The following is a 13,492-nucleotide window of genomic DNA, read 5'->3' as shown; positions in this document are numbered from 1 at the left end:
ATTATTAGTGACTAGCTGCCCCAGCGAACTTTGTACCGCCTAACAGTGGATTCTTTTTCATGTTTTTTTTAATTTTTCTCTCCGTAAGAACCATCCCCGTACTTCAAGGAATATTATAAAAAAAGAATTAGTGAAATTGGTTCAGCTGCTCTCGAGATTTGCGATCAGCAACACATTTAGCGATTCATTTTACAATTGTGATAAATCTTACAAAATAAAAAATTATACGTTGGAATTAGGAGGCTCATAAACAAGCTTACCACATAAGTCCTTGTCAACATAAAAAAACGCCCTAATCCGTACTTATGATTTGTAGTTTTGCTCTAAAATAGGGTAAAATTCCTACAAGTGGAAACACTGGTACTTAGTAGCTTTTTAAATTTATTTCCAGCCCTGGGCCCTGGCTGGTCTTGTCATTGATAAATATAAAAATTTGCCCAGCCTCCTGCCCATTGGGTCTATTACCATAATTAACATAATTAAATTTAAATTATTTTTATATTTAATGTAATATTGTATAAAAAATTATATTATTACTTTCCGTTTTATAATGAAAATATTCTTACCTATATTTTTTATGTAAGCAACACTGCGTAATTATACAAAGTCGACGGCGTAGGAACGTAATAAATCGGTGTCTCCAAGGAAATAATATTGATGTTTTGAAAAATTTAGGAAACCTTGCAGGTAAGTTTAATACGCCATCGATGTATTTGCACTTGGTAATAAAACTTCGTTTTAATTATTACAAATATATTGGTATATGTGGCAGTGTTTTGACAGTTGTCATGGAAGATGTTTGAAGATATTTTGTTTATTTCAGGATGGGCGATGGTATTTTAAATGTCTGCAGATTACTCGATTATGCAAACCGCTGGAGAGTAAAACAATGGTAAAGAATCAGCTCCAAACACCCCCGAAATCAGGTGGTCATGGATCATAAAGAATTAGGCACGAACTTATCTGTGAATACAGGTGGCAGTGATGGCAGCACTAAATTTGCCCTTAACACTAACAGCCCAACGGTACAATCGAACAGAAATAAATCATACGATGTGGGGTCAAACACGATGGGTAAAGTGGAGACGACGGCCTCCGCGCGCCCGTGCGCTATCATCGGCCCCGACCGAGTGCTGCCGCCTAATCCTGATGATACTATGTATTTGAAAAAGATGCCAGGTGAAGCATGGCCACCTCCGGAAAATGTTTATCGCCGTCCCCCTGACTATTCTACTAAAATATCCGACTATCAACCAACCAGAAACATATCGCCGAGACAAACATTCCAAGAAAATATGCAGCGGATAATGGTTCCACCTACGTTTAGTTCTATGAAAAATAGTGAAGTGTCCAACTTGAAAAATCCTAAACTTAATTTGCCTCAAGAGGCCAAGTACTGTGATGTGCCTTATAATGTAAATTCTGTGAACAGTGAACACAAAAGTGTCAGAAACTCTGACCTTCCAATGTCTAATGTGAGTCCTTATCCTAGAAACATGCCTCCACCCTATGGGTGGCCCACAGGTGTTAACGTTCGGCCTCTGAGGCCCTATGGTGCTCCAGAGTTCTATCAGTACCAAGAGTATCCCAGTTGTGCTGGTCCTAGACCAATGACAATGATTCGTCCACACCGACCTCTGCATGAAGAAAGTGCTCAAGTTTATTCTGAACGCTTATATCAGGATGCTAACATTCGCTTCAAACCCTATCCTACTGGGAAAGAAAAGCATCAACAACCAAGGTATGACTATATTAGTAATTATCCTAGTACATTCCACCCACCTGCCTCAATCCCACCACATAATATGCAGAAATCAATACATGGACATCCATATCCTGTATGCCCTCCAGTATCATATAAATACTTAGACAGGAGGATACATGAACCTTTTGTTGATGGATATCACAGGACCCACAGTCATCAACAAGCTAATTTTAATGCATTTCATAGTCAAGTGGTGCCTCCTCCTTATGGGCCTATACCAGGGAACTGCATGCAGAACAAGACATATTCAGATGCCTCTTCTAAGCCTTTAAATGTTAATAAAATACAGTTTGAAAACAATAATAAAGTTTATCTTAATCTTGAATCACGGAACAAAAATTACTCTGTACCAGAAAATCTATATTACAATGAAATGAATCATTCTCAAGCTATGAGAGGTGAAATACTATTACCTCCCCACTCTATGTTAAACATTCCTCCCATGCCCCAACACTCAATTTACAGAAAAGATAATACTCCACTAAAACCTTATGACTATAACCCTAACTATAGAATTTTTGATCAATCAATCAATGTAAATCATTCACTGCAAAGGCTACCTGTGCAGTTTTCCCCAAACACTGTAACTATATCTCCTTCTGATTCTAATACAAGCAATGATACTACACACACTATTGGAACATCTCAAGAAGATTGTGGATACGTAAGTCAATCATCGACTGCAAGCATAAGAAGTTTTGACTCTAGTAACATACCTATGCCACATGACATATACAGAAGATACAATTATAATAACTATGACATGCTCCGAAACACGTATCACCCTATTGGTCCTGTACAAATTCCCAAAAATAAAACTAGTTCTTCAAACAAAAAAAATCTTGATGTCAGGCAGTTTTTACAAATGTGGAATGAAGGTGATGAAGAAGTTAGTGAAGCCAGCAAAGAGGCTGCAGCACAAAATCATTCAAAAAAAAATTCTTCTCGAAGTGAAATTATTAACAATCAGGAACAACTTTATGTACTTGGATTAGTTAATGTTCCTAATGAAGAACTTGGTAAATATGACCATATTCAAAAAATATCTAAGTTACCTGAAAATATTAAAGGCTATAACAGCATAGAAATACTTAAGCAATATGAAGAACTCTTAGAAACACCACATGGCAGTAATTATAACAGGTCAAGAGAGTATAATACTCTTTCAAATGCTCAGATTGATAAAGATGTCACAACAAAGATGCCTCGTCCAATATCACCATTAGATGTAGAAGCAAAAATAAGTCAGTCAGTTATTCATAAGGAAGTGGGATGTAATTTTGAAATAAAGCCATGCAGTCCACAAATGTTAAATGTAGAAGTTGCTGCACCAGTGCAAAATGTACTGGGCGAGAGAATGATTGAAAAAGTTGTTAATCCAATTACAGCAAAGTCACCAAAACTGAATAGAGGCGAAAATAACAAATCACAGAATACTGTGGATGGTGCAGTCAATACAGCAAGTTGTAAAATGATAAGTGATCAATATTCATCCAATAGTTCAGCTAGCGAAACAAAAACAAGTAACTATAGTGTGCAAGATCTTGAAAGGAACGCTGGTTTATGTTTAGCTTCTTTACCACAGCTTGACAATGACATTGAGCTTAATTTTCCTGAAATAAATCAACAATTCATTAAAGCTAATCAAATTGAGTCTAAATCAGGCTTACAAAATTTACCACACATAGATTTAGAGCAAACACAATACTGTTTGCCACAAGGGACTAGAAATGATTCCCGGCAGCAAAATTTATCTCCTCAATTTCCTTTAGGTTCTGGGGTAGATAAAGAATTTTCCAAATTAAGTAAATATAGAAAAGGTAGAAAATGTGAGATTCCTAGTTCCCATAACATAACTAAACAAGTTGTAAAAACGGTCGAATCAATAGCAGTGCTACAAAGAATTGACAGTGTAATAATAAAAAATCCTGATACTAATAAATCACAAGATAATGAATCCGTCAAAATAAGTAATGAAACAAATCATAGCTTTCATAAAGAAACTGCACTGTCATATTCTTCTTTGGAATATCACAGAAATATTGAAGCACATGATTTGTCATCTGAAACTGCAATCGATTTTAGTTTAAACAGACAAGAAGAAGAAACTGATGTTAGTTATTTAAATGAAATGGATAGAAACGTTACTCAAAATCTTCCACCGCTTGAAGGACTAGATGAAGAAGGTTTAAATGAAGGTGATGATATATCTCTTACTTCTGGCAGTATTCAAGCACAGAATACGTCAGTGGAACTAAATATCACGCCATCTGCCGAACTTGTCGAAGATCTCCGAAGTGAATATCCAAAATTTAAAACAAATAAAGATTATAAAAATGGTAAGCAAAATACAAACCAATCTGATAGTCTGATAAAAGTAGTTAAATCACCCAAAGTTAGTGCTAATGCATATACAATAGCAAATGAGGATTATAATGTACTAGTTATGAGTAATGAGGAGGCTGCTAAACCGAAATTACACACAAAAGAAAATCTAACAAGTACAGAGAGTACAAAAAATTTTGATATGCCTGGAGTTAATATTCAAATAAACCACAATAAGCGCCAGGAGTTTAACAAAGAAAACTTATTTACAGGTCTAAAAGATACATCAAAATATGTAAATAAAATTGAAACTGAATGTATTGATAAAAGAGAAAAAAAAATTGATTTGTCTAGTCCAGTCAAACCTGTTATAGATAATGAAGATCAAAATAGCCTTGACAAATGTGCAAATGGCTTAAAAAATGAAGTGGTTTCCAATAAAATATCTGAGATTTTATTTGTTACGAAAACTTTTATTGATAATGATATTACAGAGAATCAAACTATAGAAGAAGTTCTAAATGAATTATCTAACCAGGATATTGATAACTTAGACATCAAAAGTAGTCCCCCATACGATACGACTAAAAATGATAATTGTGAAGATTTCACAGCTCCAAACAATTCCCTGAGCAAAAATGAAGGGATTTTCGAATTTGTATCGAATATATCGCTTGTTAGTGAATCTAATAGAGAAGCCATTGGTATGGTTTTAGAAGAAACTCATACTGGCCTAACAAGAACCGAAGGCAATTGTATTGAAACTAACCAGCCAGTAACCAGTGAACCTAACGTAAATGATTGTAAATTAGAGGTACGATATGATGAAGAATCGACAGCTGTAGTATTTGAACAAGAATCTGAAAATAAAGTAAAAAATATATCTTATATTATGTCAAGTTATTCAGAAGAAATTTCGTGTGATAAAAACGAAACAGATCCCCCAGACTCAGCTAGTGAAATAACTAAATGCAACTCACAACCTGTGTTGAAGTCACCTTTACCTGAGATACAGGAAGATAGTAAAATGAAAATGTTAATGTCTGGATTTGAAAATTTACCTGAAAAAAATGTCATATATGATTGTGATAAAACAGTATTTACGGAAACATTTTCAAAACAAACTAAAAGTGAACTAAGCCAGAGTGCAAAAATGCTGGATGCGTCTGATAATGATTATTTATCTAATGTATCGGATCTTAATAGTAATGTTCAAAAAAATACACATATTCTTAAGAATGTAACAAAAAGTGTTACATCATCTACTCTAGAATTTGAAGAGTGTAGAAAATCAAAAAAGTCAATGCAACAAAAGGTAGAATATGAAACAAACATGGATATAGCTGAAGCTGAGTGTTCATATGATACGGCTGATACTGTACATAATAATTCTGTTGAAGAGTCCAGTATATTCGTTAATAAAATATTTTCTGAGAATCCTCATGTTAAAATTACAGAATGTAGACAAGAAACGAAGATAGACGGACATCTAGAGACAGATCATAAAATAAATGAAGATATAGTTGAACCTAAGTGTTTACCTGATAAATCTTGCATACCCACAAGCACAGTTGAAGAATCTTGTTTATCTACAAAAAATATGATATATCCTGTGAACCTCTCTGTGATAACTACAGAAGTTAGGCATGAAAGAGATATGAAAGTCGATCTACAAATGAATTATAAAACACCTATGAATACAGTAGAATCCGAGTTATTATCTCGTAAACTTTCCATAAATTCTATTCGACCTGCTGCTGCTGCGATATCTTATTTAACTTCAAGTAATAATTCGGCTGTCATAAGTTTAGAATTTAGACCAAATAATATAGATACAGACAATAGTAAACAGAAGGATTTTAAATCATTTGTGGATAAAGCTGAAGCTGAGTGTTTATCTAATAATATTGAAGAACATAGACCAGATATAGATACAGACGATAGTGAACAGAAGGATTTTAGAACATTTGTAGATAAAGCTGAAGCTGAGTGTTTATCTAATAACATTGAAGAACATAGACCAGATATAGAGACAGACAATAGTAAACAGAAGGATTTTAAAACATTGGTGAATAAAGCTGAAGCCAAATGTTTATCTAATAATATTGAAGAACATAGACCAGATATAGAGACAGACAATAGTAAACAGAAGGATTCTAAAATATTTGTGGATAAAGCTGAAGCTGAGTGTTTATCTAATAATGTTGAAGAACATAAGCCAGATATAGAGATCGGCAATAGTAAACAGAAGGTTTTCAAAACATTTATGGATAAAGCTGAAGCTGAGTGTTTATCTAATAATATTGAAGAACATAGACCACATATAGAGACTGACAATAGTAAACAGAATGATTCTAAAACATTTGTGGATAAAACTGAAGCCGAGTGTTTATATAATAATATTGAAGAACATAGATCAGATACAGAAGCAGATAATAGTAAACAAAAGGGTTTTAAAACATTTGTGGATAAAGCTGAAGCCAAGTGTTTATCTAATAATATTGAAGAACATAGACCAGATATAGAGACAGACAATAGTAAACAGAAGGGCTTTAAAACATTTGTGAATAAAGCTGAGCCTGAGTGTTTATCTAATAATGTTGAAAAACATAGACCAGATATAGAGATGGGCAATAGTAAACAGAAGGATTCTAAAATATTTGTGGATAAAGCTGAAGCTGAGTGCTTAACTAATAATGTTGAAGAACATAGACCAGATATAGAGATGGGCAACAGTAAACAGAAGAATTTTAAAACATTTGTGGATGAAGCTGAAGCCGAGTGTTTATCTAATTATGTTGAAGAAAATTGTTTACATTTTAGTCATGAGACATGTGCGGAAATTTCTATTTCAGAAGGAGCAGGGAATGAAAAGAAAATAGGGGTAAAAGACAATAATGTCGGTGTTGCTAAATTAGATATAAATGACTTAGATATAGTAGATAATACTTTCGAACTTCAAGATGAAACCAAAACATTGAATATTGAAAATAATAGTTTACATTCCTTCAAATATCAGAGCCAAGTCTCTGTGATTAACATGAGATATACAAATTGCCGAAAAGAACTCTTTTCTCCTAGGTTTCAGCAACTTTTAATGTTTACTGAAGGAATTTGTAAATCAAGTGAAAACAAGTGTATTCTTGAAGAAAAATATGATTGTTGTAGGAACATCGTTGAACTGGAAGATGCTCGTTTTGTAAACGTTGAACTGGTTTGCTCTGAAAAGAATGTTGCAGCATTGAACTCAAATAATGAAGTAAATAGAGAATTTTGTGATACTGAAAATGAGCCTAAATTGTTTAGTGGCATGCCTGTTACAATTGAAGTTTTGCAATCTGAACATGTTAAAAAGCAAATTACTCTTCAAGACAATGGCAGTTTAACGGAGAAATATCAAAGTAGTAAAAATGAAGATATGCAATTTTCACCTGCTGTAATTGATAGTAGCATTAAACCACGAAAGATTTCTAAAAGATCTTTATCGGAATCGGCTTTAGAAGCATATAAAAATAATGATGATATTAATTTTGTGCACCCTTGCAAGCGAAAGAAAGGTTTTAAAAAAAATCAAAGATTTTTAGAATCTCATATGATAACCGAAGATATTTGCAATATTATTCAAACTAACCGAAGAAATTCCATATCTACATTTTATAACGAAGATAATGTTTATATTGTTATAGACAATGATTTCATTTTAAGTGAAGAAAATGATGATTCTGATAAATTATGCTACACTGAAAATACTGAAGAGGTTCTGCCAAGTATTGAGAAAGCAAATTGTGAGGTAAGTCTTGATGTAGAAAGTAATTTATGCCCAGATGAGCCTAATGAAGTATGTGATTTGTTACAACATATTGAGGAAAAATCTCTTGAAGATTCTTGGGTGGATGATGTCGCTTGTATAGAGACTGTATTTAGTGACGATGTTGCAGAAAATATCACTATTGATGTTCACGAGTCGCCAAAAAAAGTAAACTCTTTAGACTTGGAAAGCGATGACGGAGAGACCTCCGTATTCTATGATAGTGATCATATAGATAAACTCAAAAGTATATATGGCCGTACCATATGTAATGATAATACCCAATTGATTGAAACTTTATACAGGACACCACAGATGAATGTTAATAAAACTCTGTACCACATTGAATCTCAAGATCCCGAAGAATGTCATGATGCTATTAATGACAGGTGTTTAGAATCAAATGAACACATTTATTACTGCACTGATGTTTTGGAAAGTGGAATTCCCTCTGATAAAAAAATTGATAATAAAGAAAAAATGTCTCAGAATTTATCCCTTGACTCTAAATATTTTAATCAAAACACTTATCCAAATTTTAATTATGATAATGATTTCAAGTTTGATTTTTCTTCTGAAGAACGAGAAGATAAATTCACAGTTCACTCATGTGAATTGAGTAACGATTATACAACATCAAATATTCAAAAGGAAAATTCAAGTTATTCCTGTTCTAGTTCACCTGAAGTGTCTTCTACAACTTCAGAGGAAAAGAGTTCGAGTATCTTATTAAAAATAACAAATTGTAATGGTTCAAGAGTTTCCCAAATTAATGAAGTCAATACTGCTTCGCATAGTAAATTAAGCTATAAAATGACTGAGAAAAAAGAGTACCACAGTTATTGTTCAAACTTTAGTTCTTCTCGAACATTAATTACAAAAGCTGCTCAAAAATACATTCCACCCTTAAAAGAAACCATTTATGATCTCAAAGTAAAACTTCCTTTACCTCAGCATCGTCTTCAATCATTAAAACAACTAAAGATAGCTAAAGTGGTGCCAAAGGTAGATGCCACCGCAAGTATCTGTACTGTTAAAAGACTAAATCATGATGTATCTAAAAAACAAAAGCCCAAATTTGAAGATGTTTTAAAAAGTATTGATGAAATTAATTTTAAAAGGCATAAAAATAATGTAAAAAAAGGAAAAATTTTAGTACCTAAAGTAATAATTAAAAAAAACGAAAATGGAGCTCACTATGCCAGTAGCAAAACTTTAAATAGAAAAGAAACTTATAACCCAGATTTGACAGGTCGTAAATGGCAACCTTGGGTTTTCCTTGAGAAAAATAATTTCATTGATAAAATGGCACTTCAAAATAAAGATAAAGCTGTATATTGCCACAGAAAAAAAAATTATGTTCTAGTAGAAAAACTACGTAAGTATAAGTCAGTATATAACGCTAACTTTGTAATATCACAACCAAAGTCAGAAACTAAAGGAAATTTAAAATACACAATCAGATTAAAACATAATTAGATTTTTTATTATTTAAATAGATAGATAAGCATCTCAGTTCCTTGGTAATTAGATCATTAAAATTACTAACATATCTGTACATATCCCACCACAAAATGGTCTCATCCTCTGTCTTATTGCATTCCTTCAAATCTTAAAATGAGCTAATCTGATATTCACTGTTAGTATCATTAGATAATTTTTATAACAATCGACATGATTATTTTTCTTTCGACATTGAGAGTAGATCTTTAATAATAACACTAAACTAGCCCTAACTAGATTTTGTTTATAGTTACCTTGTTAAGTTCACTATTAATAAAATATTTAGTTTATTTATATATGTTAGATAATAACTGAACCAAAATCAATACAAAGTGTGATGAAAAGAAATCAAAGAAATATTTTTAAAGTAGGATGCTTTGTCCACATATTTATTATGTAAAAGTAACTTGATAAGATCTGTATTTTTGTTAATTTGTCTATATCGATTTTATTATTGTTATTTTATACTATATCATTCCATTTTGAAGTTTAATAATTAAAATTTTATCTATATTTTTTATTTTTAAGTAAATAAGTAATTAAAATGTATATAACTACTTACTTACTTAATAATAATTAAGTAATCATGAATATTTTTTTATTACCATGCTCCGATATGTAGCCATACTAAGTATTATTTATTCTTATAAAAGAATGTAAATAATTTTACCAAGATGTTTTAATTGTGTACATATTAATAAGATGCTGTATATAATATTTTATAAATCCTTATGTTAAGCCACTTAGATATTTGTGTGAACACCTAATTGTTTTATCATGATTTTATGAAATGGTCTAGGGCAATTATGTTAGGTATTGAAATATTTTTTTAGTTTAAATAATATATATCAAAGTATATAATATTAATATACTTACATAATGTTATTTTGACATCACCATGTGTGATGTCGCAATTGCTCACCTAATGTTAAGCGCTGCAAAAATATCGTAAGAGATAAAAGAAAAGAAAAAAGTAATGTTTTAAAGTACAAACTATAGGTACCTACCTATCAATATTGTTCATTTATATATGTATTTTTGTACATATTGCCTATAAGGTATGTGTGGCATCGTTTAGTAAGACTTTTAACGATATTTACTAGTACCAGCCGCCACATAACGAATATGAGTGTAATGAATTTTTAATGTAATGTAAAGCCAATACTCACAAATATGTCACGTTTAAATAGCAATATTTCAATGTATCAAAAATATATATAAATATCATAACTGTTTCAAAATCACTCTTGCAAGTTGTTTGGGAGAGGTAGAGTTCATTCCGTTTAGATTATTTATTACTCTGATAATTATGTTGCTTTCTGAGAAAACAGTATCTTAGAAAAATGCGAATATAATATGTAATACTTAATGCAAACAAAGCAACCACCTAATGAAAATTTCTATACCAAGTGCCTCTTTCACGTAAAAACCGGCCAAGTGCGAGTCAGGCTCGCGCAATGAGGGTTCCGTACTACAGTCATATTTTTTCGATATTTTGCACAATAATTCAAAAACCATGATGCATAAAAATAAATAAAAATCTGTTTTAGAATGTACAGGTGAAGACCTTTCATATGATACCCCACTTGATATAGTTATCTCACTTCGAAAGTTGAAAATACTAATTATTAGTTCATGACCACAATTTAATTTTTTGTGTGATCTAACCCTAAATTCACGGTTTTCAGATTTTTCCCCAAATGTCAGCTATAAGATCTACCTACCTGCCAAATGTCATGATTCTAGGTCAACGGGAAGTACCCTGTAGGTTTCTTGACAGACAGACAGACAGACAACAAAGTGATCCTATAAGGGTTCCGTTTTTCCTTTTGAGGTACGGAACCCTAAAAAATGTAATACACAAAAACCGCTTGTAAATTCATGACTTGATAACTATTATTATAATATTATTAGTTAATATCAAGGGTTTCGAGTCTCAAGCAGTAAAGTTTTTCTACTAAAAATATTGCATAAAGCCCACAGCAGACACGATGCTGTAGCATCAGTGATCGGCGATTTAGTTGCATTTCGAAATCTCGATGCCGCGATTGAACGCTCCTTTCCGAACACATACAACCTCCAGTCGCAGCGATCAAGTCGATCGCTGTATCGAAACAATCGCTAAAACGCGCGATTTCAATACAGCGACCGAAACGCCAAAAGTCGTCAAAACGCGATTGCAGTCGCGTAATCGGCGCTCACTGATGCTAAAAGCATCGTGTCTGCTATGGCCCAAGATGAGCCTTGCTCTTGAAAGTGTTTGTACCTACCTACCTACCTATGCCATAATTATTTCATATCTAGATATTATTGTATTTTTAAAATATTTTTTACACCTTAATCTTATTCCACACTACGGGGTAGAAATTATATTAATATATAATAGTAATATATCGTTTTACACTCTAAAAATTGGTACGAATGTTGGGAACGCCAATATTGACCGGACTATAATAATACCTATAATTTATCCCGTAGTTTTAAATAAGCTTAAGATAAAATTAACAGTATATCAGACACGTAACTCTTTAAAACCAAGCTTAAATAAATAGGTACTTTCAGAATTTAATTAATTACTAATCGAGATAAAGGATAATTCGATTACAATTGTTCGTAAAGATATATTTTCTGCAGAAATACGCCCTTGGTAGATCATTCGTAAGAGTTTAGCTATTTATAAATCCAATGAAGGGCATACTAATTGATTAATATTAAAGTTAAGCAAATATTAAATTGAGAGCTGACAAAGAAAATGGTGTAATTGCATGAAATAACAGGAGCAAAATAATGAATTAAATCTATTGAAAAACTGTAATTGTACCGATTTGATCAAAATCACGAACTTTGGATTCAACTTTGGCACAGTTTTAGTTTAGATTTATTTTCAATGAGCCAAAAATGTCCGGCTAAAGAAAAAAATAAGATGTTATTCAGAAATGTAAGAACGCCGTTGTGTTCGCCAGCTCCTCTATATTAATGTATGTGTATAGTTTCGCCTTAAAAATTTTAAGAATCAAGTTCGTGCCTGAGTAATAACTATCGAGCTATTTTACTAAGCTCATGAAATATACTAACTGTTGCATATTGATATATTTGTAACATTTTTAACTGCATATATATTATATAAAAGACTAGTAAATGCGTTCTTAAAATATTATGATATACATAATTATTAAATAAATACTTAAATACCAATGAAAAACCATGTAGAATCCAGCTTCGCCCTAACCAAAGCGGGATCCTTACTTCTGTACCAAAAACTTAGTAAAAATGAAATAGTGTTTTGATCTCAAAAAAGCACTCGCCTTTAAGAAAAAGAAAATATACTATTTTTATATCATATACAGGGTGTTTAATAAATATATACCAAAAATGTGCTTTTATGTGCAAGTGTTGCCTTCTATAAAAGTAATATAGGTAATAAATGTTAGTTTGTAAGTAACTTCTAAGTGTTTGTATGTTGAATGAATAATACGACTGTTTAATTTTATTACTTATAGTTTTTTTAAATAGTTATATCACTATTCCATAAGGTGGGTATTTTATTAAAATATTAATTGAATTTTATTATGAAATGTACAAAGATTGCAATTCTAAAAAAATGTTTAGTGGTCAGTTGTGTTATATTGGATAAAAATAATGAACTATGAATATGTATATACTGGTAATAAAATTTGTTTACTTGTTACTGATTATGAGTTTCACTTTGATTTCTTTGTATGTTTGTTATGCACTTCTTGAGTGGATTGTTGAGTTTTTCGCACTTGTTGGATATTGTTATTGTATAAATATTTTACTGTGGTTAAAACACTATTTAAGAAAAGGTTACGGATATACTTAGTTTAATTTAAATATATGAGTAGTTTCGTTTTGTCATTTAATGTTTAAGCATATATTTGATTATGCCAGTAACGCACGTGATAGTGTTTCGTGATAGACGTAATTATTAATAACCACATTCGCTCTAAATATAATATTGAGATATACCTACATTGTTATTTGTAAGTGCAGTGTGCGAGGGATTTAATTTAACGGGAATTCTTGTTTTCGAGTGATACCTAGTTTTGAAAATTGTTTTAAAATTGACCAAA

The 13,492-nt window shown here is 31.7% G+C and overlaps 1 protein-coding gene across 1 annotated transcript; it reads left to right on the top strand.

The window, feature by feature from the left end:
• The first annotated feature begins 578 nt into the window (after nucleotides 1-578).
• On the top strand, nucleotides 579-13,456 carry zip (myosin heavy chain 10). Its single transcript, XM_069504300.1, has 2 exons — nucleotides 579-687; nucleotides 824-13,456. The coding sequence occupies exon 2, from the start codon at nucleotides 933-935 to the stop codon at nucleotides 9,375-9,377; it is 8,445 nt and encodes a 2,814-aa protein (XP_069360401.1). The 5' UTR covers nucleotides 579-687; nucleotides 824-932; the 3' UTR covers nucleotides 9,378-13,456.
• Nucleotides 13,457-13,492: the final 36 nt, after the last annotated feature.

This window comes from Maniola hyperantus, chromosome 2 (assembly GCF_902806685.2).
Source record: "Maniola hyperantus chromosome 2, iAphHyp1.2, whole genome shotgun sequence".
NCBI classification, from domain to species: Eukaryota; Metazoa; Arthropoda; class Insecta; order Lepidoptera; family Nymphalidae; genus Maniola; species Maniola hyperantus.
This window is presented reverse-complemented; position numbering and strand designations above follow the sequence as displayed.

Coding starts and splice junctions, on each gene's coding strand:
- zip (XM_069504300.1), top strand. CDS start 933: ATGGATCATAAAGAATTAGGCACGAACTTATCTGTGAATACAGGTGGC.